The following is a 27,398-nucleotide window of genomic DNA, read 5'->3' on the forward strand; positions in this document are numbered from 1 at the left end:
CATTTTTTCGTCACCATTATTTTTCGTCATTTTTCGTCACCAGCATTTTTTCGTCACCAGCATTTTTCGTCATTTTTCGTCACCAGCATTTTTTGTCATTTTTCGTCACCAGCATTTTTTCGTCACCAGCATTTTTTGTCATTTTTCGTCACCAGCATTTTTTGTCATTTTTCGTCACCAGCTTTTTCGTCACCAGCATTTTTTCGTCACCAGCATTTTTTGTCATTTTTCGTCACCAGCATTTTTTCGTCACCAGCATTTTTCGTCATTTTTCGTCACCAGCATTTTTCGTCACCAGCATGTTTTGTCATTTTTCGTCACCAGCATTTTTTCGTCACCAGCATTTTTTGTCATTTTTCGTCACCAGCATTTTTTTGTCACCAGCATTTTTCGTCATTTTTCGTCACCAGCATTTTTCGTCACCAGCATTTTTTCGTCACCAGCATTTTTCGTCATTTTTCGTCACCAGCATTTTTTCGTCACCAGCATTTTTTTGTCATTTTTCGTCACCAGCATTTTTTTGTCACCAGCATTTTTCGTCATTTTTCGTCACCAGCATTTTTCGTCACCAGCATTTTTTCGTCACCAGCATTTTTGGTCATTTTTCGTCACCAGCATTTTTCGTCACCAGCATTTTTTTGTCATTTTTCGTCACCAGCATTTTTCGTCATTTTTCGTCACCAGCATTTAAAAAAAATATATAATATAATACTACGATGTAGAAGTACTCTGTTACAGATACTTACAAATAAGAGACTATTATAACAAGAAAATTAAAACAGCCGAGGATGAAATCCATCCCTTAATAAAACTCTTTATACGGGCATATGGTGAAGTTGTACCCAGGACTATATCTAAAGTATACTCATGCTTGATGGAATCCAAAAAATGCTCAACAATATATGTTAAGAGTAAATGGGAAAAAGAATTGGGTGAGGAGATTCCGGAGGAGACGTGGTATGGTATGTGGGAAATGCATCAGACAACAACGCAGTCAAAGGGATGGAGGGAATTCATATGGAAGAATCAAATCCGGTATTTTATCACACCCCAGATTAAAAGCAAACAAATTAAGAATCAACAGCTATGCTGGAGAAACTGCGGAAACTCTGACTCCAATCATACACACGTCTTCTGGAGCTGTACGAAAATCCAGCCTTTTTGGGAAACTCTGCACTCAACAATATGTGAGGTTTTAGGCTATGAAATTCCCCATTCTTGTCTTGTAATGTATTTGGGTCATATGGAGGGAATTGTACATCCAGGAGACTGTTATCTAGCCAAAATCCTCCTAGCGGCTGGGAAAAAGGCTATCACCAGGAACTGGCTCAAGACTGATGCACCGGACTATACACAGTGGAGAAATATAGTGGACAATATTCAGGACATGGAAAAATTGACATTCAAACTGAAAATAAGGGAAGATCTCTATGAAAAAAGATGGGAAAAATGGATAATATACATAATCTTAAGAGAAGGGATGTGATGACGTAAGAAAATAAGGTTAATGTGCACCCCCAAAAAGGTCTAAAAAGGTAATATGTAAATATATTTTCTGTTTTGTTTTTTGTTTTGTTTTTTGTTTGCCAAAGTTCTTGTAAATGTCTGTTATATGATTTGTTTTGTTTTATTTTATTTGGAAAAAGTGATAAATGTAAATGCTTGAAGTATCCTCAATAAACACAAAGTAAAAAAAAAAAAAGAAGTACTCTGTTACAAGTAAAAGTCCGGAATTCAAAATGTACTTGAGTAAAATTACAAAAGTATTGGCATCAAAATGGACTTAAAGTACTAAAATGTTTTACTGAAGTAAAAGTATCAATACTGCAATGTAGAAGCACTCTGTTACAAGTAAAAGTCTGGTGTACAAAAGTATTGGTATCAAAATGTACTTAAAGTACCAAAAGTACTGAAGTACTGAAATGTTTGAAAATAGCAGATCTACAAGCTCACAACGTGGTAGTTAGTTACTTTCCCACCACTTAGATTGGATACTTTCAAACAGCTGATGCATAAAATAGGGTCAAAGTGGTTCAACTGATTTTGACAGTTTTTCGTTTCGGTAGTGTCACTACCGAAACGGAAAAAAAAATGACTAAGTCCAGAGCTCGATGAATGTTAGGGACCAAAAAAAAAGTCACTACCAATCAACTTTAAATTGCCTGAAACGTACTCCTAACAGGTTTTTGGGGGAACAATTTTTTTTTCTTTTCGGTAGTGTCACTACCGAAACGGGAAAAAAATGACTAAGTCCAGAACTCGATGAATGTTAGGGACTAAAAAAAAAGTCACTACCAATCAACTTTAAATTGCCTGAAACGTACTCCTAACAGGTTTTTTCGTCTCCAGCATTTTTTCGTCACCAGCATTTTTTCGTCACCAGCATTTTTCGTCATTTTTCGTCACCAGCATTTTTTCGTCACCAGCATTTTTTCGTCACCAGTATTTTTTGTCATTTTTCGTCACCAGCATTTTTCGTCATTTTTCGTCACCAGCATTTTTTCGTCACCAGCATTTTTCGTCATTTTCCGTCACCAGCATTTTTCGTCATTTTTCGCCACCAGCATTTTTTCGTCACCAGCATTTTTCGTCATTTTTCGTCACCAGCATTTTTCGTCATTTTTCGTCACCAGCATTTTTTCGTCACCAGCATTTTTTCGTCACCAGCATTTTTCGTCACCAGCATTTTTTGTCATTTTTCGTCACCAGCATTTTTCGTCATTTTTCGTCACCAGCATTTTTTCGTCACCAGCATTTTTTGTCATTTTTCGTCACCAGCATTTTTCGTAATTTTTCGTCACCAGCATTTTTTCGTCACCAGCATTTTTTGTCATTTTTCGTCACCAGCATTTTTTCGTCACCAGCATTTTTTGTCATTTTTCGTCACCAGCATTTTTTGTCATTTTTCGTCACCAGCATTTTTTCGTCACCAGCATTTTTTGTCATTTTTCGTCACCAGCATTTTTCGTCACCAGCATTTTTTCGTCACCAGCATTTTTCGTCATTTTTCGTCACCAGCATTTTTCGTCATTTTTCATCACCAGCTTTTTTTTGTCACCAGCATTTTTTCGTCACCAGCATTTTTCGTCATTTTTCGTCACCAGCATTTTTTCGTAATTTTTCGTCACCAGCATTTTTTCGTCACCAGCATTTTTTGTCATTTTTCGTCACCAGCATTTTTTCGTCACCAGCATTTTTCGTCATTTTTCGTCACCAGCATTTTTCGTCACCAGCATTTTTTGTCATTTTTCGTCACCAGCATTTTTTGTCATTTTTCGTCACCAGCATTTTTTCGTCACCAGCATTTTTTGTCATTTTTCGTCACCAGCATTTTTCGTCACCAGCATTTTTTCGTCACCAGCATTTTTTGTCATTTTTCCTCACCAGCATTTTTCATCATTTTTCGTCACCAGCTTTTTTTCGTCACCAGCATTTTTTCGTCATTTTTCGTCACCAGCATTTTTTCGTCATTTTTCGTCACCAGCATTTTTTCGTCACCAGCATTTTTTCATCACCAGCATTTTTTGTCATTTTTCGTCACCAGCATTTTCGTCATTTTTCGTCACCAGCATTTTTTCGTCACCAGCATTTTTCGTCATTTTTCGTCACCAGCATGTTTCGTCATTTTTCGTCACCAGCATTTTTTCGTCACCATTATTTTTCGTCATTTTTCGTCACCAGCATTTTTTCGTCACCAGCATTTTTTCGTCACCAGCATTTTTCGTCATTTTTCGTCACCAGCATTTTTTGTCATTTTTCGTCACCAGCATTTTTTCGTCACCAGCATTTTTTGTCATTTTTCGTCACCAGCATTTTTTGTCATTTTTCGTCACCAGCATTTTTTCGTCACCAGCATTTTTTCGTCACCAGCATTTTTTCGTCACCAGCATTTTTTGTCATTTTTCGTCACCAGCATTTTTTCGTCACCAGCATTTTTCGTCATTTTTCGTCACCAGCATTTTTCGTCACCAGCATGTTTTGTCATTTTTCGTCACCAGCATTTTTTCGTCACCAGCATTTTTTGTCATTTTTCGTCACCAGCATTTTTTTGTCACCAGCATTTTTCGTCATTTTTCGTCACCAGCATTTTTCGTCACCAGCATTTTTTCGTCACCAGCATTTTTGGTCATTTTTCGTCACCAGCATTTTTTCGTCACCAGCATTTTTTTGTCATTTTTCGTCACCAGCATTTTTTTGTCACCAGCATTTTTCGTCATTTTTCGTCACCAGCATTTTTCGTCACCAGCATTTTTCGTCATTTTCCGTCACCAGCATTTTTCGTCATTTTTCGCCACCAGCATTTTTTCGTCACCAGCATTTTTCGTCATTTTTCGTCACCAGCATTTTTCGTCATTTTTCGTCACCAGCATTTTTTCGTCACCAGCATTTTTTCGTCACCAGCATTTTTCGTCACCAGCATTTTTTGTCATTTTTCGTCACCAGCATTTTTCGTCATTTTTCGTCACCAGCATTTTTTCGTCACCAGCATTTTTTGTCATTTTTCGTCACCAGCATTTTTCGTAATTTTTCGTCACCAGCATTTTTTCGTCACCAGCATTTTTTGTCATTTTTCGTCACCAGCATTTTTTCGTCACCAGCATTTTTTGTCATTTTTCGTCACCAGCATTTTTTGTCATTTTTCGTCAGCAGCATTTTTTCGTCACCAGCATTTTTTGTCATTTTTCGTCACCAGCATTTTTCGTCACCAGCATTTTTTCGTCACCAGCATTTTTCGTCATTTTTCGTCACCAGCATTTTTCGTCATTTTTCATCACCAGCTTTTTTTTGTCACCAGCATTTTTTCGTCACCAGCATTTTTCGTCATTTTTCGTCACCAGCATTTTTTCGTAATTTTTCGTCACCAGCATTTTTTCGTCACCAGCATTTTTTGTCATTTTTCGTCACCAGCATTTTTTCGTCACCAGCATTTTTCGTCATTTTTCGTCACCAGCATTTTTCGTCACCAGCATTTTTTGTCATTTTTCGTCACCAGCATTTTTTGTCATTTTTCGTCACCAGCATTTTTTCGTCACCAGCATTTTTTGTCATTTTTCGTCACCAGCATTTTTCGTCACCAGCATTTTTTCGTCACCAGCATTTTTTGTCATTTTTCGTCACCAGCATTTTTCATCATTTTTCGTCACCAGCTTTTTTTCGTCACCAGCATTTTTTCGTCATTTTTCGTCACCAGCATTTTTTCGTCATTTTTCGTCACCAGCATTTTTTCGTCACCAGCATTTTTTCATCACCAGCATTTTTTGTCATTTTTCGTCACCAGCATTTTCGTCATTTTTCGTCACCAGCATTTTTTCGTCACCAGCATTTTTTGTCATTTTTCGTCACCAGCATGTTTCGTCATTTTTCGTCACCAGCATTTTTTCGTCACCATTATTTTTCGTCATTTTTCGTCACCAGCATTTTTTCGTCACCAGCATTTTTTCGTCACCAGCATTTTTCGTCATTTTTCGTCACCAGCATTTTTTGTCATTTTTCGTCACCAGCATTTTTTCGTCACCAGCATTTTTTGTCATTTTTCGTCACCAGCATTTTTTGTCATTTTTCGTCACCAGCATTTTTTCGTCACCAGCATTTTTTCGTCACCAGCATTTTTTCGTCACCAGCATTTTTTGTCATTTTTCGTCACCAGCATTTTTTCGTCACCAGCATTTTTCGTCATTTTTCGTCACCAGCATTTTTCGTCACCAGCATGTTTTGTCATTTTTCGTCACCAGCATTTTTTCGTCACCAGCATTTTTTGTCATTTTTCGTCACCAGCATTTTTTTGTCACCAGCATTTTTCGTCATTTTTCGTCACCAGCATTTTTCGTCACCAGCATTTTTTCGTCACCAGCATTTTTGGTCATTTTTCGTCACCAGCATTTTTTCGTCACCAGCATTTTTTTGTCATTTTTCGTCACCAGCATTTTTTTGTCACCAGCATTTTTCGTCATTTTTCGTCACCAGCATTTTTCGTCACCAGCATTTTTTCGTCACCAGCATTTTTGGTCATTTTTCGTCACCAGCATTTTTCGTCACCAGCATTTTTTTGTCATTTTTCGTCACCAGCATTTTTCGTCATTTTTCGTCACCAGCATTTTTTCGTCACCAGCATTTTTCGTCACCAGCATTTTTCGTCACCAGCATTTTTTCCGTCACCAGCATTTTTCGTCATTTTTCGTCACCAGCATTTTAAAAAAAAGGATCAATACTAGGATGTAGAAGTACTCTGTTACAAGTAAAAGTCCGGAATTCAAAATGTACTTGAGTAAAATTACAAAAGTATTGGCATCAAAATGGACTTAAAGTACTAAAATGTTTTACTGAAGTAAAAGTATCAATACTGCAATGTAGAAGCACTCTGTTACAAGTAAAAGTCTGGTGTACAAAAGTATTGGTATCAAAATGTACTTAAAGTACCAAAAGTACTGAAGTACTGAAATGTTTGAAAATAGCAGATCTACAAGCTCACAACGTGGTAGTTAGTTACTTTCCCACCACTTAGATTGGATACTTTCAAACAGCTGATGCATAAAATAGGGTCAAAGTGGTTCAACTGATTTTGACAGTTTTTCGTTTCGGTAGTGTCACTACCGAAACGGAAAAAAAAATGACTAAGTCCAGAGCTCGATGAATGTTAGGGACCAAAAAAAAAGTCACTACCAATCAACTTTAAATTGCCTGAAACGTACTCCTAACAGGTTTTTGGGGGAACATTTTTTTTTCGTTTCGGTAGTGTCACTACCGAAACGGAAAAAAAAATGACTAAGTCCAGAGCTCGATGAATGTTAGGGACCAAAAAAAAAGTCAATACCAATCAACTTTAAATTGCCTGAAACGTACTCCTAACAGGTTTTTGGGGGGACGATTTTGGCCTCCACACTTAGTGATTTTTTCGGATTTAACTTTCGTTTCGGTAGTGACAAACTTTCGTTTCGGTAGTGACACAATGGTGAAAAAAAAATAAGTCACTATAAAGTACTACCAATCAACTCTAAATTGCCTGAAACGTACTCCTAACAGGTTTTTGGGGGGACGATTTTGGCCACCACACTTAGTGATTTTTTCGGATTTAACTTTCGTTTCGGTAGTGACAAACTTTCGTTTCGGTAGTGACACAATGGTGAAGAAAAAAAAAGTCACTACAAAGTACTACCAATCAACTGTAAAATTGCCTGAAACGTACTCCTAACAGGTTTTTGGGGGGACGATTTTGGCCTCCACACTTAGTGATTTTTTCGAATTTAACTTTCGTTAAACGAAAATTACCAATCAACTGTAAATTGCCTGAAACGTACTCCTAACAGGTTTTTGGGGGGACGATTTTGGCCTCCACACTTAATGATTTTTTCGGATTTAACTTTCGTTTTGGTAGTGACACAATGGTGAAGAAAAAAAAAGTCACTACAAAGTACTACCAATCAACTGTAAATTGCCTGAAACGTACTCCTAACAGGTTTTTGGGGGGACGATTTTGGCCTCCACACTTAGTGATTTTTTCGAATTTAACTTTCGTTAAACGAAAATTACCAATCAACTCTAAATTGCCTGAAACGTACTCCTAACAGGTTTTTGGGGGGACGATTTTGGCCTCCACACTTAGTGATTTTTTCGGATTTAACTTTCGTTTCGGTAGTGACAAACTTTCGTTTCGGTAGTGACACAATGGTGAAAAAAAAAGTCACTACAAAGTACTACCAATTAACTCTAAATTGCCTGAAACGTACTCCTAACAGGTTTTTGGGGGGACGATTTTGGCCTCCACACTTAGTGATTTTTTCGAATTTAACTTTCGTTTCGGTAAAATAAATTGGTAGCACTTTACAATAATGACCCGTTATAAGCATTTATAAACGTTTATAAGTAGTTTGTAGACTATTAACAAATCATTAACAACCTGTTTGTTGACATTCGTAAATGATTCCTAAAACCTTTATAACTAAAGTTACAAATCATTTGTAAAGTATTAGTAAGCTGTGAACTATTCATGAATAAGCCATTTATATACATCTGTAAAAGATTATTAAATCATTTGTAACGACCCATTCTAAAGCATTTATAAACGTTTATAAGCAGTTTGTAGACTATTAACAAATCATTAACAACCTGTTTATTGACATTCGTAAATGATTACTAAAACCTTTAAAACTACGGTTACAAATCATCTATAAAGGTATTAGTAACTATTCATGAATAAGCCATGTATAATACATCTGTAAATTATTATTAAATCATTTGTAACTGATGTTACATAATATATACAAGCTATTGGTAGCTTGTTCATGTTTAACATATGCTTTGTTAAACATTCCTAAAGTATCTATAAATCCTTAGTACATGTTATTATGTGCCCTATAGTAAAGTGAAGACAGTTCATCATTTACAACTGTCTGTTAATGTGTTTGTTCATGTTTAACATGCTTTGTAAAACATTCCTAAAATATCAATAAATCCTTTGTACATGTTATTATGTGCCCTACAGTAAAGTGAAGACAGTTCATCATTTATGACTGTCTGTTAATGTGGACTTTCTCCTTACCTGTTGCAAACTACCTGGCTTTCATGAATGCAGACACCAAACAATTACTAGAATTATCATTCATGTTAAGCAAATGATGCGTAAGACATTCGTAAAGAGTATGTAAACCATTTGTGGTGTTAGGGACCAAAAAAGTCACTACAAAGTACTACCAATCAACTCTAAATTGCCTGAAACGTACTCCTAACAGGTTTTTGGGGGGACGATTTTGGCCTCCACACTTAGTGATCATTTCGGATTCAACTTTCGTTTCGGTAGTTTGATTACAAAATGTAAGTTGTGTAAAAAATAATCTGACTATACTAAGTTGTTATTTGTTTGTTTAAGTCAGGCTATACTCTACTCAGAGTCATAAGTTTACAAAATGTACTAAAGTACAGTGAATGTCTGTGCGGTTTGTCTTCATCACTGAAAATAACGTATATGTAAACTGATGTCATGTGCAGTTGGGGTGAAGAAACACAACCATTTCACTCCTAATAATACCTATTTGATTTGACATCCTGACTTCCTGCTGTAGCTGAGGCTTGAACCTGTTACCTGCGGCTCACTAGTCAGTGACTCTATCCATTCACCTACAGCTGTTTCCTTGGAATCTGCGGTTCTGAAACGTTTTGTTGTCAACCCCCCAAATTGACATGTATTTGGGCAGTGGACCCCAATGTGAAAAGATGTAGTGTCAGGGCCCCCCATGAAAAAGATTTATATTTATGCTGTAACACATTTTTTTAAAGTTATTTGTCTTGTTTGTTGTTCAAGTCAAAGCACCAGGAAGGCTGTACTTGTCAGCCATCTGTTAGCTCAATGGGTTGAGACGCAGTATACATGATCCAGAGGCCATGAGTTCAAATCCCATTGATGTCTTTCCTATGACTCTTTCCTTTGCAGACTGGCTTCCAGAAGATCAACTGAAAAGTACCAGGAAGGCTGTACTTGTCAGCCATCTGTTAGCTCAATGGGTTGAGACGCAGTATTCATGATCCAGAGGCCATGAGTTCAAATCCCATTGATGTCTTTCTTATGATTCTTTCCTTTGCAGACTGGCTTCCAGAAGATCAACTGAAAACTACCAGGAAGGCTGTACTTGTCAGCCATCTGTTAGCTCAATGGGTTGAGACGCAGTATACATGATCCAGAGGCCATGAGTTCAAATCCCACTGGTGTCTTTACTGTGATGCTTTCATTTGCAGACTAACTTCTAGAAAAACAAGTTAAAACCACCAGGAAACCTGTAACTCTCAGCCAACAGCTTAGCTCAACTGGTAGAGCGGCTGTCCAATGACATGACTTGACTTGAGTGGGTTCGATTCCCACTCGAGCCAAGTGTCCCCGGTAACTTGAGGCAACGGATAAATTGACTGATATCCTTAGTGATGCTTCCCTTTGCAGACTAACTTCTAGAAAAACAAGTTAAAACCACCAGGAAACCTGTAACTCTCAGCCAACAGCTTAGCTCAACTAAGTCTGTCCAATAACATGACTTGACTTGACTTGAGTGGTCAAGTCAAGTCAAGTCAAGTCTACGGATATCAGTCAATTTATCCATTGCCCCAAGTTACCGGGGACACTTGCCTCGAGTGGGAATCGAACCCACTCAAGTCAAGTCAAGTCATGTTATTGGACAGACGCTCTACCAGTTGAGCTAAGCTGTTGACTGAGAGTTACAGGTTTCCTGGTGGTTTTAACTTGTTTTTCTAGAAGTTAGTCTGCAAAGGGAAGCATCACTAAGGATATCAGTCAATTTATCCGTTGCCCCAAGATACCGGGGACACTTGACTCAAGTGGGAATCGAACCCACTCAAGTCAAGTCAAGTCATGTTAATGGACAGACGCTCTACCAGTTGAGCTATGCTGTAGGCTGAGAGTTACAGGTTTTCTGGTGGTTTTAACTTGTTTTTCTAGAAGTTAGTCTGCAAAGGGAAGCATCACAGTAAAGACACCAGTGGGATTTGAACTCATGGCCTCTGGATCATGTATACTGCGTCTCAGCCCATTGAGTTAACAGATGGCTGACAAGTACAGCCTTCCTGGTAGTTTTCACTTGATCTTCTGGAAGCCAGTCTGCAAAGGAAAGAATCATTGGAAAGACATCAATGGGATTTGAACTCATGGCCTCTGGATCATGAATACTGCGTCTCAACCCATTGAGCTAACAGATGGCTGACAAGTACAGCCTTCCTGGTACTTTTCAGTTGATCTTCTGGAAGCCAGTCTGCAAAGGAAAGAATCATAGGAAAGACATCAATGGGATTTGAACTCATGGCCTAAGGATCATGTATACTGCGTCTCAACCCATTGAGCTAACAGTTGGATGACAAATATAGCCTTCCTGGTAGTTTTCAGTTTATCTTCTGGAAGCCAGTCTGCAAAGGAAAGAATCATAGGAAAGACATCAATGGGATTTGAACTCATGGCCTCTGGATCATGAATACTGCGTCTCAACCCATTGAGCTAACAGATGGCTGACAAGTACAGCCTTCCTGGTGCTTTGACTTGAACAACAAACAAGACAAATAACTTTAAAAAAATGTGTTACAGCATAAATATAAATCTTTTTCATGGGGGGCCCTGACACTACATCTTTTCACATTGGGGACTGCCCAAATACATGTCAATTTGGGGGGTTGACAACAAAACGTTTCAGAACCGCAGATTCCAAGGAAACAGAAACAGCTGTAGGTGAATGGATAGAGTCACTGACTAGTGAGCTGCAGGTAACAGGTTCAAGCCTCAGCTACAGCAGCAAGTCAGGATGTCAAATCAAATAGGTATTATTAGGAGTGAAATGGTTGTGTTTCTTCACCCCAACTGCACATGACATCAGTTTACATGTACGTTATTTTCTTTTCTTTTTAACATTTTTTTATCCCACGATTTTGTAACCCTTATTTTTCACCCGGTGCCAATTTTCTAAGTGATCCTGGGCACTACACTCCCCTCATGAGCCTAGGGAGGCCAGGGCCGAGCTCATGCCTCCTTCAATGCATGAGAGCCAACTAACCTTCTTGTCACCTGACAGGAGGGAGTTTCCCTGATTGGACGTAGCGCGTGGAAGGAACACGTTATTCCAACCAGTTCCCTTCCCCTCCATCAGGCGCCCCGGCTGTCATGGGGGAGGAGTTTAGTGACCAGGATTACTACATGTTTTTGTGAGGGTATCAACTACCCTGAGAGACAAGGGGAGAACATGCAAACTCCACACAGAGTGGGCCCTTTTGCCAACCCCAATGTACGTTATTTTCAGTGATGAAGACAAACCGCACAGACGTTCACTGTACTTTAGAACATTTTGTAAACTTATGACTCTGAGTAGAGTATAGCCTGACTTAAACAAACAAATAACAACTTAGTATAGTCAGATTATTTTTTACACAACTTACATTTTGTAATCAAACTACCGAAGCGAAAGTTGGTCACCACCGAAACGAAAGTTAAATCCGAAATGATCACTAAGTGTGGAGGCCAAAATCGTCCCCCCAAAAACCTGTTAGGAGTACGTTTCAGGCAATTTAGAGTTGATTGGTAGTACTTTGTAGTGACTTTTTTGGTCCCTAACACCACAAATGGTTTAAATACTCTTTACGAATGTCTTACGCATCATTTGCTTAACATGAATGATAATTCTAGTAATTGTTTGGTGTCTGCATTCATGAAAGCCAGGTAGTTTGCAACAGGTAAGGAGAAAGTCCACATTAACAGACAGTCATAAATGATGAACTGTCTTCACTTTACTGTAGGGCACATAATAACATGTACAAAGGATTTATAGATATTTTAGGAATGTTTTACAAAGCATGTTAAACATGAACAAACACATTAACAGACAGTTGTAAATGATGAACTGTCTTCACTTTACTATAGGGCACATAATAACATGTACTAAGGATTTATAGATACTTTAGGAATGTTTAACAAAGCATATGTTAAACATGAACAAGCTACCAATAGCTTGTATATATTATGTAACATCAGTTACAAATGATTTAATAATCATTTACAGATGTATTATACATGGCTTATTCATGAATAGTTACTAATACCTTTATAGATGATTTGTAACCGTAGTTATAAAGGTTTTAGTAATCATTTACGAATGTCAATAAACAGGTTGTTAATGATTTGTTAATAGTCTACAAACTGCTTATAAACGTTTATAAATGCTTTAGAATGGGTCGTTACAAATGTATATAAATGGCTTATTCATGAATAGTTCACTACTTACTAATACTTTACAAATGATTTGTAACTGTAGTTATAAAGGTTTAGTAATCATTTACGAATGTCAACAAACAGGTTGTTAATGATTTGTTAATAGTCTACAAACTACTTATAAACGTTTATAAATGCTTTATAACGGGTCATTATTGTAAAGTGCTACCCACATTTGTTCTAACGAAACCCTTACAGTAGACTAATAGTAGCCTAACATCACATTGTGTAGTTAGTAGTTGCGGGGTTCTTATTAGGCTTTGTTAGGTCTTATTAGGCTTTGTTAGGTCTTATTAGGCTTCGTTAGCCTCTAGGAATTATGTTCCATAATTAGAGTATAACTGTGTTTGTTTCTGTCTAATAGCAGAGAACACCATTTCTAATAACACCTTTTGTTACTTTTCATTCAATTTCTAATTAGAACATAATTAAGGGATAATAGTGGAAAATAAGGGTATAACAACGTTTCTTTCTTAATAATAAAAAAATATTATTGCTAATAAGAAACACATTATTTGTAATAACGGCTTATGTCAAATTAGTGTACCGTAAATTGTGCTGCGACCCAAATATCAACACATGTAATATTCTAATATTTTGAGATACTGGATTTTTTTCATAAAACAAAAAAAAGGTTTGAAATATTTCACTTTATGCACAATCTAGAATATATCTAGAATACATGAAAATTTCACTTTTCAAATTATATTACGGAAAAAGTTTAACTTTGGCACGATATTACTTATTTTTTTAGATGCACCTGTATATTAGAACACTTTCATTCACTCCTAAGTGGATTCTATATTTCAAATTTTTGTGGTTAAATTAAACCAAACAAAGTGTACATTTTAACCTGATACATGCCTTTAAAATCTTGCCAACCCAATTGTCACTGACCCAGATAATGTCCAATCGTCTTCAAAACACATGTATAATTCTTGAATATCAGCTTGTGTGCCAAATTTTTATTTCATGGCCATCTGAAAAGCAGAATTTTTGGGGATAATTTTGAATTACAGTTGCAGTAGACTGTGCTCAATGTAAAAAATGTTTTTTTTCAAACAACTGCTTTTTTAGCTTCTGAGTTTCCAAGTAGCACTCTCATGTGTATGACAGCAATGCACCTCTTTGACTAATATCAAGAGGCTGAGAACACTCATCACAGCTAGCTACCATTTTAATATGAGCCACTAAATAGTTTCCAGTCAGTGGGGACCATGTAGAAATAGATGTGTAAAGTATATGCCTGTTTTGTCCTCTGAAGACAACTGGACTGGACACATGCTTTTAAAACAATGTAAACCTAAAGGCGTTGTAACAGAGAGCCAGGGACACAGAAAGAGAATTAAATATAAAATTTATTAGGCAAAATGTACAACAGCTGCTTAAGCTATTTCACAGCTCAAATATATATTTTTTATTTCCACTCTTTGAGAGTGGAAAATAATATTCAGCTTTTTGTTTTTAATGAACATGTGAAAACATTCATATAGAAAACACACTGGCACCCATTTACCCAGCATTTCAGAGCATGCCAATCTAAGGATCAAATCAGAGACTGTCGTTTTCTCTTAGCCATTTTGCATTCAAAGGTCATTTAACTGAAGCCAGCTAGACATATGCAAACTTCCCACAGTGAAAACTGTGACATCAGATATAACAACAAATAAGTAAACACAAATAATAAAACAAAGTCTAAAACACAAAGTAAAACAGTTTAACTTTAACTTTGAGAAACCACCTTGGACTTTGGCTTTGCTGATCGCATCAGCACTACTTCCCAAATGACAGAAATTGCCAGAACATACTTATTCAAACTTGGTAACCAGTAACTTGGTGTTGCACATCGAAAACAGGAGATCTAAAAGCTCACAACGCGATGTGACACATGGTGCGTGAAATTGCCCCGCAAAGTATAAATCAGGCACAAGCCAAAGAAACATCACTGGATTCAGATCCAGCAAGCCCTTATTTTCTGTAACAATTTCAGGTCACTAAGCCAATCAAAATTAAAGTTTGGACCAATTCTGCTGCATAAGAGTACCAGCGTCTCATACATTTCTGCCTGCTATGAAACTGTGCCTCAGTGGTGCATCTGCTGCTGCAAAGTAATTATTCTTAAATTAAAAACATTAACATGTACCAATATAACACTTGATAAATCTCTCTTAAGCACACAGCAGTCACCACAAAAGTGTAATTCTAGCCAAATAAGTAATGAAATACATTCTTTAAATGATTGTTTTGCTCCATTGTGCTATAATGTTGGCTTAAACAAAGTACAGTAGTAGTGCTAAACTTCAACACACATTTTAACAAGGGGTAGAACTTGTTCTGTGGGACAGGAAAGCCTTAGAGTTATACCTTGTTGTACGACTGTGTCGCGCATTAAAATAGTCGATATACAAGCTTACGTGTTGCATAGACAAGGCGCTGTGAGCTTATATTTTCGGCACGCAACACAATAATTTAAACATAATACAGACCATCTCTTCTTTGAAAACAATTAAGGTTGGATGATACTTCAATTCTACCAAATTACTGATACCAAGCTCTAGTCTACAACATCAGTTACCTGTAAATCTTGTAATTTAAGCATCACAATATTTTCAATGCAGAAACACAGCTTGTGGGGCTAGGATGAATATCCCCAAAAGAACTGCTTAATTTATTAGTTTGTACTCGGGATTCTGTCTCTTTGGATAAATATTCTTTTGTGTTATGGTGCTTGGTCTGGTATAATATTTTTAAGGGTAAGTTTCAGTATCATGACTGCCCCTAAAACAATTCACTGTTGGTTCTACACACCGTCGATGACATTCCCACATCAGCACTCATGCTCTGAGCAGCTTGAGGAATAAATGAGGCCTTTAAGAAACGTGAAACAAACGTCAGGATGGGTGGAAACAGGGTGATGACATAATCAGAATGCATTTCGCAGTCCACTGCCCCGTGAGCCTCCACCTCCTCCTGAGTTACCATAGTAACCACCACCACCACCACCACCACGACCTGGGGTATTTTGAAAAAGCATGATTACCAACTTGACAAATCAATGATAAAAAATAGCATTTTACCAGGACTTTCTAGCCTACAGTAAAATTTGCAATAATAGCTAGGTGCTTTATTGACCTCAACCAAAGAGAAACCAGGATTCTTTCGTACACTAGCAATTTTTCAAGGTTGAAAGTGGGACCGTCATTGTCAGTTTTTGCTCAATTTCAGCAGTTAATATAGAATATAAACTAGGAGCTACCTCTGTCTGACTGGCTTTAAAAAGATTTTCAATAAGGCAAAATACTTTCAGTTTACTACTTTTTTTCCACAATTCCACAATTCTTTCTTATCTTTTCAGATGATTTAGTGTTGTTCACCAAGTGCCAATCAACTGTCAACTGTCAGTTTTGAATTGAAGAATAATCAAACGTGTATTTGTGTTGTGCACATTACTTTCTGAAATTAAGATAATATTTACACGTCGTACGATTAGCCTTCACAATCGGTTAATCTGAATGGTAATCACCGGTCACCTTTTTAATACATTTGACATTTAAGATGGGTGGCCGATCAATCGGTGCATCCCTACTAACGATTATTTTCATACCATATCTGTTGACTATTTTTTGATTATTCAATGTATCTATGTGGGTAATTTAGACTATCACATTTTTTTTAAATAAGGGAAAGTATGGTCAATTACAGTGAATGCTTCATAATCATAAATTATCCAAACAAAAAAAACCTTTTTGGAATCACTCAACGGTTACTCTGCATTCAAAAACAGCATTAACAGGCAAAGATCTCAATAGCACATTATTATAAATAGATACATTACGCATTACTAAACTGACTATTCAATTACTAAAATCGTATTTGTTAAATTTTCTCAACAGTAAGTATTGATTACTCACTCATCTCAGCAGCTCCGCTGGATGTCGAGTTGAGAAACAGCTCAATGTAGCGGTGCTCTGTGGAGAGGACAAAGATCAAACAAACAGCCTGGAGCTCCTGTATACATTACATTGCTATTCAAAAATAGCAGATCTGCAAGCTATGAGCTTGCAGATCTGCTATTTTTTCAATAATCGTGGACAATTTGTGCAAATCTTTAAATATATATTCATTTAAAGCAAACATTTGTAACTCAAAACTTTGCTTCTGGAAATTCTACAAATGTCTTCTAAATCCTAACAGTTTTCTGAAAAACTGTATGTCGCTATAATGAGTGGTTCTCAAACTTTTCCATGTCAAGGACCACCCACAATTATATGTATTTGGCCGCGGACCCCCATCTCAAAATATATTGTTCCAGGGACGCCCCAGAAGCACAGACGGGAGTTAAAAATGTTCGTCTTAAAACATATATTCGATTTGCACAAAGTTTCCACGATTTTTCAAAAAATAGCAGATCTATGAGCTTGTATATCTGCTATTTTTTGAATAGCCAAAGAATTCTCAAAATGACACAGATGTGTTCCCGGTCTTAACTCATTCACTGCCACTGACGTAATAAACGTAATTATTCCCGTTTACCAATTCTGCCACTGACGTAAAAAACGTAATTTTATCATCCTTTTTTTTTTTTTTTTTTTTTACCCAAAGACCAAGGAGATATGATTTTTCAAAGCTCTAGACTCCCATCCACTTCCTTGTTAACTTAAAAATTCTGTATCTCGGCTCCTGAGTACTTTTTTTTTTCAATGAAAAATCTCTGGCAGTGGGCAAACGCGGCCAGCAATAATTCAGGCAGTGAATGAGTTAATGGTAATGGGTTAAAAAAAATGGTGTGTTGATATGTTGTTGATGTATAAGGAAAAAAAAGAATGATCCCAATAACCGACTTAATATTCAGTTATAAGTCGGTTATTGGTTCTAAATATCGGTTTCGATATTTCCAGTTAATTGCCTAGCCCTACATGGTACTAGATATGGTGATGCTTTAAGCATAATCATGTGCCATCATAGAGAGGAGAGGATAGAGAGTGTACTTACGCATGTGGTTTTTATCCTTTGACATGGCGGCAACGGCATCTTCATGGGAACGGAACTCCACGTCTGCTTCTCCAGTTGACTTGCCGTTGGGCGCCACATCAATATGAACCCTCAATGGACTCAGGGGGGAAAAGAACTAAAACACAGACGCACAGATGTACACAGACAGACACAACCAACATTCTCGTGGTTATGCACATGTGCTAAATACAAACTAACTCTCTACTTGATTGTATATTTGTTCAACTGACAAACAACTGCACACAATAACATGAATACACAACATGCATAAATACAAAAAACAGGCAGGTGGACATAAAATGCTGGTTTTATGTGACCTACATCTATATCAATATACAGTATATATGATGTTCATATTTGGTAATACTGCATTATATTCATTTTATGATGGTTTAGAGGACAGTGCAAAAAATATGAGTTGAAAGGTAAATGATAAGTAAAATTAAGGCCCTTTAAACAATTCCTGCTTTCACTGTGAGTCCTGCTGTGAGTCAGTAAAATTCTGCTGACAACTTGCACGTGACAATCATGTCTAACTGTCAAACAATATATGTTCCTCTTCCCCTTTATTGCATAAACTACAGTACACTACAGTAGACTGGATAGTCCACACAAACAGAATGCAATCTAAGGAAGTGTTCCTGATAAACATTAAATGTAAAGAATTCAATTTGAATTTAGTTTATTTTTTAAGTAAGGACTATGGTCATAGATTCTTTTGAAGTGCTATAAACATGGAAAGCTGCATCAACATTTCCCGGTTGTCCAGGGCACGTGAGATCCCTGTTAATGGTCAAGTGTTTTTCCCAGTGGCTAAGTTGCAGCAACAATTATCTTGCGTTGAGTTGTCTGTATGTGGGTGTTCTTACTTTAGCAATGTCTCCTTCTGTGGCACGGAATGGCAGTCCCCTCATATGGACAAAATGACCACTGTGGAATCCTGAACCGCTATCACTTGCCCCGCCGTAGCCATGGCCTCCCATCCCTGCATGCGCACACACGCACATATACAACACAAACAGCATTTCTTAGAGCATTAACAAACGGTAAATATTCTTATGCTGTAAAAAAACCTTTAACTGTTGGTCCACCAAAAGGTGTAATTACTATTACTACAATTGCAAATTTTGTTTTAAACCCAGTCAGTATAGTGTGCGAGCATGTAGAAGGTAAATTGATATGGAGCTCACCTCTGCCTCCCCTCTCTCCTCTCACTCGATCATCAAACATTCCGTTGCCGAAACAATAATTGTTAAAGCCATTGTAGTTGTCAAAGCAGCTATAACCTCCTAGACACCAATGGCAACAAGACAAAGGAGAAATGTAGTCAAAACACTATACTATAAGCACATTTTCAAATAGCAAATAAGGGCTCTATTTTCCTATCACCCAAATGGACCAAAGTGGGTTGACTTTGTGGGTCAACTGACTTGGTTGTCCCAGGCTTATATATTGTATATTCATGGGTTATCGCATATTGTAATGTACACAACAGCAAAATCTTTAAATTTAAATACAGTACCATAGGTAAACAACTACAAAGTGCCTTTAAAGTGAGTGAAAGAGTTGGCCTACAGGTAGCAGTAAAGCAAAGGCCACCAAAATCAAAATCAAAATCAGGTTATCATCCAATCTGAAAATTAGGTTAGGAGATAACTAGTCTCACATGGTCAGATCCAGTGTCTTACATCATCAGTTCCAGTGACAGAGGGTCTGAATCACAAGTTAGCATGTCCGGGATTAGCCAGAGAAAAAGGCAAGAAAGCCTCTCATTGGCTGGGCTATCATAAGTCCATGGTTGAGTCCCCACTCTTACATGGGGAAAGTTGGACCCTGATGTCGGGTTGGACACTCAATGTCAATTCAGTTATTTGAAGCAGACGGCACACCCGATTGCACACTAGAAGCGCTGCCATATTTATTATAGTTCGGACATCATTGCAATTAACTCTCTACATCAGGAGAGATTATAAGATTATAACTTTAAATTTGTTTCTTACCAGTTCCATATCCTCCTCCTCCGCTCCTCATGGAGTCCAACAGAGGGCCCCCTCGGCCCGGCCCCGGCCCAAAGAAGCCTCCCCTGGGTCCACCCATCATGGGTCTATCGTAGGGCCCAGGCCTCTGGCCCCCAACTCCACGCCGGGGCAGCTCATAGTACGCCCTGATCTCGTTACGACTGCTCTTAAAAATCTCTATGTACCTGGAGTGGGAGACGTGCATGGGGCAAAGAAGGCAGCAAAAAGGGTCATGTAGTGGAAATAGTTTGGCTCATGGTACATACAGATATTTGAGTTTATACAAAAAGAACATAAGCAGACACAGGACATACAGCCTAAATGATTTCCTACAGCAGGACATACGGTAACTGACCTAAACATCCTACTGAAACAGGACTAACTTGCTCTAACCTAATGGTCTTCTACACTAATGGTCTGAGTGGCTTCAATATACAGGGCCATGAAAAACAGTTAGGTCACTCCACAATATTGCCCCATTGGTTACTTTTAACTGGTAACTTACTTGCACCTTTTATCAGATATTTGTAGCCTACTATTCTAACCATGATGATAGTGTTGTACTGTTATACTAAGAACAGTTCTTAGTATAAACCTTACCAAACACTTTATCAGTGGCTCTCGGCTTACATTGTAGTGGAGGTTTTTTACTACATCTATACCGATCCAGCTGTAACTGACTACATCTTAGTAAAATGCCTCCTTAGAGGGCTTGTGTCTGAAATTAATTATAATGTCTTATTATGGCAACACAACATTCCTCTAAAAAAGGAGAAAAAAAAACAGACTGCCTCAACTGTGCTCTTCTACTGCATTTCTAAACTTACTCACTTCCCAGTGACTTATCTGTTACATAAACAGTAGAGAAACACCGAAAGATACCCATAAACTACCCATTAGACCCATATAGTTACCCCCAGCCCATTAAATAGTGACTGCCAATAGAATTTATGCTAAATAAAAACAGCCCATGATGTTACAGTAATTAATACAATCTTTAACAACCTTTAATTAAAGAGGTGAGATTCATGACTCCTCATTCCCTCCCAAATGTAACTATAACTAACGTAATCCAAATTATTATTACACATCCCGCTAATACTTTAGTATAGACACTAGAATATTACCCACCCATTAGCTAATATACAGTACAATAACATAGAAACTACAATTGATTAAAAATGTTATTTTACTGTAATTATTACAATTAATTTAAAAATAAATATTCATGAAATAACCCATCCTGTCAATTTCACCATAATACAATGTGACCCACACACTTACTATAATAGAAACCAACCCAACCCATTCCATCCCTTTCCCCTCTGTCCCACCTGTGCCCTATTCTTTCCTTGTGTTTCCCCAGAGCCTTTTCTGCTATCTCCTTTGAGGCAAACTGCACGAAGGCTTCCCCTGTGCTCCTCCCCTGGTAGTCCACTGGCAGAGTAATCCCATTTGGCACGATTCTCAACCCTTCAACCCAAGCACACAAATACATAGATCGATAGGTAGGTAGGTAGGTAGGTAGGTAGGTAGGTAGGACAACACCCACCGATTCACTGGAACTTAGAATAGCAATATAATTAGAAAACAGCAGCTAACAAATAAGATCTGTGTTAACTAATTAAACTGGATTAAAAGGGGGCATCTAGCAGTTACAGTTGCAAAGGTACCATGTGGGGAAGTGGTGCCAGAAATAAACACTGGTCTGGAGTCAACATCAGCCATAGAGTAAGAATGGACAGAAAGAACACTTCCTGTTTGGTCAGTGGTCTTCTTTGGTGTACACGTATTAGTGTTGTCATGGAAATGAGCACCAGTGTCCCATGCATTAATAGTGCATGAAGAAAGTTGTAATAAAACACAAATAAAAGGTGATGATGCCTTTATTGTGGTAGTAGAACATTAACACTTCAGGGTCTCAACTGAACTCACTAATGCTTATTCTCATTACAACATAACCAAAGCCTCATCAGTCAAGACACATCTAGGGTATCTGAAAATGGCTGCCGTTTCTATCCATTACAATTCTGTGTTGTTGGCTCTCCTGGTCAATTTTGAGGCTGTCAGGCAGCAGAAACAGCTGAACCCAGATCAGTGTCCTGGGACCACTCCCTCGTGAACCGGCCCCACCCGACCCAACCCCTTCTAAATTCCCCATTCAATTAGTACACGCTGTCTAGGTCAGAATAACAAGCTAAACAATAAAATGGCATGATGCCAACATAACATAGTAAGATCATATTCAGAAATCATGACAATGACATAATAAACAACACATGGTAAACATATACTAAGTGAACATATGAACAACAAACATGTTAAGGCCTTGATACATTAAAAGCATGTTGAGGCAATATACACAACTGCTATGGGCAAGGATGGTAACAGGTCAATATGGATTATTTATAGATACTATTAAACATACCTGTATAACAGTCATAATACAGTTAACATTGACAACAGGGCCAGGGTTCCTACTCTTTTTCCATTAACAAAATTCCAATTATTTCAAAACTTCTCATTGACCTACATAGAAATTTCCAAGACCATATTTGCACATCACGTGCAAAAGATGGATAAGAGTCAGGAACCCTGTCTGACATTAAAACAACATCAACTTTACACAAGTGTCTACAGATAGACATTTTAAACAAATAACAATATAATAACATCATGGATAGTTTACATTATATTAACTGGCAGTAAACTACAGAATGCGTCTATTTGTGGTTCTCCTTTTTAAGTCAAATCTTTCACTATGTGTCAACTGTAAAAAGTATAGCTTTGGCATGGAGTGTAAACTCTAGGCTATTGTGACCATTGATGATGCGGTGATCTAATGGCTCATGTGGACGAACACATCTGCTGTGTAGGTATTGAGATGTGCATCATTGTAATGGCTGCTCGCTGTCATTTGACACACCCTTACCGTGATGTATGGAACAATCCTCAACTCATATTAAATGTAAATAGTGGTTAACATTGGATATATGGTGTGCGTGCCTGTTTATACCTGAGAAGGATTGCAAAAAACAAAAAAAGTGTGTGTACCTGAGAAGAATTGTACGATCTCTTCCTTACTGCAGCCAAAGGGTAGGCCTCGGAGTCTCAGCATGCAGCCACTGCAGCCGTCATAGTCAGCAGGACCACTGCGCTTCAGCACCCAGTCCATCTCACTGCGGTTCGACTTGAACACTGATTCAGTCAGAAACGTGCATGTACACACACAAAAACACAAAACAATATTTGAACTTTAATTTAAAAAGGAAATGTTATGACCAGAAAAACATTTTAAAAAATGCCTGGACCTGGATTATTTTGTATGCCTTTCGGGTCATAACTTTAACATTTCTTTTATATTATTCCATTCCATGAGCACCGGTGGTTTGAAGGATACAAGTAGCGCTGCAGTAACTTGTTCATTTAAACATATTCCATCTCACCGAGCTTTCAACCGAATCCTCTTAACACGAATGCTGTCTGTAACGGCAATTTTGAACAAAATCCAATGTCCACAAAGGAAATGGAGTGTTCCTCCGAAGATACAAACAAAATATGTCCAATCGATATTTCCGTAGTTGTTAACTTATTGAAGTACTGCACTTTATACAGCAAAAATAACCTAATAATCACTCAGTGAACCTTTGTAGTCTCTCTCCCTGGGTTTGTTGTTTCTTGTCTTTCTGTCTTTGTTTTGTAGTGTCTGGTAAGAACAGTGTGTGCTCCCCTCTGCCTGTGCCCACACTAATTACTGCACCTGTGCACCTGTGCTCCCTGTATAGTAGGCAGCCTGTGTTGTGTCTATCTAATGCCCGCCACCAAGTGTTTACACGAGGTATTTCAAAATAACATGCCAACAACAAACCATGAATGAATAGCTTCTACACTGTCCTAGCCCAAGAATTTCCTTTGTTGACAGAAGGGGGGTGGGTGGGGTAGTGGGCACTGTTAAACTGGCATGGAAGATACCGTTAGCTAGTAGGGATGGATGAGCTAACCTAACACTGGTTAAAAAAGGCCCCAAAACAATATTAACTGGTCGCCAATTAATCGTCAACTTAAATTTGTAATTGTGACAGCTCTAACCGTCATACTCAGCTTTTACCCACTTTTATCATTTTATCTGTCAAGCCTGGTGGGTCTATGTGTTAATCATTACATGCTGATAGCATGCCGTCTTTGTCCCTCCCTTTGGCTGTGTTTGTGTGTGGTGACGAGACAAGATAGTACATTCAGTTCTCTCTTCAGTCAACTTATGTTCTTTATGGATGATTTCCTACTTTTAAACTCTCTCTACTGATGTTGGATTTGAGGCTGCTGATGATTACAATAATGCTGACTTGAGCAGACCACCAGACTACCACAAACACCTTCTGGTTTGGTTATGAGATTATGGTACTCGACAACTGAACTTTAGCCTGTTCGTGTTCTGGCAATTCAGCGTGGGCCAAAGTGGGCCAAAGCAGAGAAGCACGCTAACATGTATGCAGTCGACAGAGTCAGCCCTATACAACACACATAAGTGACACCAACACCCTCGAGAGCATAAAAATCCAAACAGATTAAATCAGCAAAGGAGCAAGAAATAAAACAAGCTCACTCTCACAAACAAAACATTAATGGAATGACAATAATTTGCAAAGAACAACTTGCAGCTTATAAATTCTCTTGAGGTTTGACATGAATGCTGAGTCACACACGCACACACACACAATGTTTTTACGTTTACACTGTACAGTTGTGTCTGTGCTGGCAAGGCCTGGATGTTTGAGATCAAAGTGTGTAAGAGTGTACCAATACTTTGGTAAATAAAGGACAAGTTACAACAAGCCCGCTTGATTGTTGTGTTGTCATTCCTGTTTTTTTCCTGATTGACAAATACAAAATGAATTACAGTTCATGAATATTTAAGGTTATAAGAAATAGAATAAAGCCAATTCAAACCTTATAAATATTTTGTTTCATGTTATACAGAAGCAATTATACAATAAGGAAAACATTATCCAACATGCCGTTCCATTGCTACTGCTCACTAAAGCCAAGCAGGTTTGATAATCATGATAACCAATACCTTCTATGTATCGATGTCCCATGTATTTGCGGTCCTTAGCAATGGCATTCTTGAAGTCTTCTGCTGTTTTCAGCTCAACAAAGGCCTCTCCACTGGGCCGGCCCTCTTTTGAGAAGGTGAAACACACACCGTTTACGTTTCCCACGATGTCACAGTCTGCACAAAACACACAACACATACGGGTTAGGCCTCATCAGAATACATAATAGTCTACTAAAAGATGACAACTGTTCCAAAATGACAATTCCAAACCGATAAGTGATACCTATTCTAATCCAATGATAGCTGGTTTAAAATTAAACTCATTGTGGTCCGGTGTATGGCATTTTAGAGATGCTGTATTGTCCCAAATATAAGACAGCTTTATTTTCTGAGTTTACATTTTATATTCAAGGACTACACTTTTATGTCATTATCAGGGGTTAATTGCACAACAGCTAGACGTAGAGTGTGTGTCAGATTTTCAGTGCGCTGGTTTTTAAGTTTGTTTAACTATGCACATCTATATTCAGCCAATTGAAAACACAAACCCGTCTCTCCATGTCTCTTTGTCAATTCTAATCAACAATGACAAGTTGTCTTTCCTTGGGTGCCTGGTGGCTCTGCTATTTAGCACACTGACCATATTACTCCTTTTTGAGTTGCGATGACCCGAGTTTTAATCCAACTCCTGTCTTGTTTGTCTCCCCCTCTCTCTCGGTTTCCTGTCTCTCTACACTCTCCTATCTAAATAAAGAAATTAAATGTTTTCTTGCTGCCGTCTCCGCCGTCCCTCCTTTCAATTGTCGCTCACATTGAAAGCCGGGAGTTCGGGGGAATTCACACATACTGCAGCTTATTTTGTTGTTTGTGTTTCTGCAGCAATCATAAGACGAGCATCGGGCGCATTGTCGGTTACAGTGTCAACAATTTCAAACCAATGCGGTAAGTGGCAAATTGTCTCTTCTCTGTATGTTGAAATGCAGTGTTTCACACCAATTAAGCACATGTTGACCAATAGGAACGTGCCAAACAGTGCCAGATAAAAGCATCATAGCATAATAAACCCCAGCTGCAATTCGGCAAATGCCTTTCTCCTTCCAAAGCCGTCATGTTCGTGTGTGTGTGTGTGTGTGTGTGTGTGTGTGTGTGTGTGTGTGTGTGTGTGTGTGTGTGTGTGTGTGTGTGTGTGGGTGTGTGTGTGCGCGCTAACCAGAGAAGAAGCTGGCCACCTCTTCCTGGGTGCAGGACCAGGGTAGTCCTCTGATCCTCACCACATAACCCTCGTCATTCAAAGACATCCTCCCTGCCACAGGGAGCAAAACACATTAGCAAAAACACAACTACTGTCATGAATTCCAACAATAGATTCACTGATATCTATTTACAGCCCATTCGGTCAAATCATACGCTACCACTTACTTCCTGGTAGGGTTAGAACCAACAAATACTCGTGCTTTTGGGTTCCACAGGTCTTCATCATTATAGTGTAGCCTTGGATCACCAAGACGGTCATATAAATAATATGACAGTCTTGTGTCAAGGCTACATTATAGTGTAAACTTTAAGACTCTCTTTTTCTTCACAAAGGTACATTTTGGCTGACAGTTACTGCTCTCATACATAAGCATACAACAGTGCAACCATACAGTGAAATAATTCAAATACGATTGACTATTTCGATTAAATCCACAATTCCACATGCTTTTTTCTGCTTGCATGGTTTATGTTCCATTCTACTGTGACATTACCAAGTTACCAACTGATACAAGCCAGACAGACAGACAACTCCCCACTTCTCATCCAACATGAATGATTGTATTCAAACTCAGTCAGTCAGTCAGTCAGTCAGTCAGTCAGACAGACAGACAGACAGACAGACAGACAGACAGACAGACGTAAACAGCTGTCTGTCTGTCTTCACTGCTAAGGAAGTATCGTTAGCCACAATGCTAAATAATCCAACGTTAGCAAACAAGTTGGTTGGCTTGACTCTGTTAGTTTGCCACTGTTATCCCCGGTAGGCTAACATTAGCTGCTCTAGTATCTTATCTAACGGCTGTAGGACACACACATCGGTCAAGAGGCGACGCAACAAGCCAAGGCCTATACATTTAACAAGGGACACTTAGTTAGTTCCCTGTCCTCTCAGAACAGCAGCGGTATCTATACCTGCGGACACTCAGGCGTGGAAAGATATGTCAACTGTCATATATAAATAAAGGTAGATGGTGTCTCACTTCTCTTCTTATCCTCTCCTCGTCGTCCCGGGTCTCTCTCTAGAGCCTCAACACACCAACACGCAGCAACACAACACAGTCAGCTGCCCGTCGCTCAGGTATGATGTCGCGAGATGACGCTTCCTCCAGGGGGCGTGGTGATCGCAGGAACGTGTGGTCTGCATATCCGCCTGTCTAGACTGGAGAGAACCGGCGGATACGGAAACACTTTCCAGGCCAAGGACCCCCAAGCTGAGAGACAGATGAAGCAGGGACCCCCTACTCTATATTGTATAAAATGATATTGTATAAAATTGTGTTTCAGATTAGTGTCTTTTTTACTTTAGTCT

At 38.3% G+C, this 27,398-nt stretch overlaps 1 protein-coding gene across 2 annotated transcripts; it reads right to left on the reverse strand.

Moving 5' to 3' along the window:
• Positions 1-14,085: 14,085 nt before the first annotated feature.
• hnrnph3 (heterogeneous nuclear ribonucleoprotein H3 (2H9)) lies at positions 14,086-27,157 on the reverse strand. 2 transcript variants are annotated; one of them, XM_084059823.1, is made up of 11 exons: positions 27,070-27,157; positions 26,043-26,135; positions 24,851-25,006; positions 22,831-22,974; positions 21,111-21,249; positions 19,759-19,961; positions 18,949-19,047; positions 18,628-18,743; positions 17,738-17,873; positions 16,657-16,713; positions 14,086-15,757 (listed from the first exon to the last, which is right to left on the reverse strand). In XM_084059823.1, exons 2-11 carry the CDS (start codon positions 26,128-26,130, stop codon positions 15,669-15,671), a joined length of 1,227 nt encoding a protein of 408 aa, XP_083915949.1. In that variant the 5' UTR covers positions 26,131-26,135; positions 27,070-27,157; the 3' UTR covers positions 14,086-15,668. The 2 variants fall into 2 exon arrangements, with proteins under 2 accessions (XP_083915949.1, XP_083915950.1); XM_084059824.1 differs by having other exon boundaries at positions 27,002-27,129.
• Between the last annotated feature and the right edge of the window lie 241 nt (positions 27,158-27,398).

The sequence above is a fragment of the Gymnoscopelus microlampas genome (assembly GCF_963454915.1).
Source record: "Gymnoscopelus microlampas genome assembly, chromosome: 1".
Classification (NCBI taxonomy): domain Eukaryota; kingdom Metazoa; phylum Chordata; class Actinopteri; order Myctophiformes; family Myctophidae; genus Gymnoscopelus; species Gymnoscopelus microlampas.

Excerpts from the sequence above, each read along its gene's own strand:
- hnrnph3 (XM_084059823.1), bottom strand. The coding sequence starts at position 26,130 with ATGTCTTTGAATGACGAGGGTTATGTGGTGAGGATCAGAGGACTACCC. Across the intron at positions 19,962-21,110 it reads AAGGAAAGAATAGGGCACAG|GTACATAGAGATTTTTAAGA; the intron begins GTGGGACAGAGG and ends CTCCCACTCCAG. Across the intron at positions 18,744-18,948 it reads AGGAGAGAGGGGAGGCAGAG|GGATGGGAGGCCATGGCTAC; the intron begins GTGAGCTCCATA and ends GTGCGCATGCAG.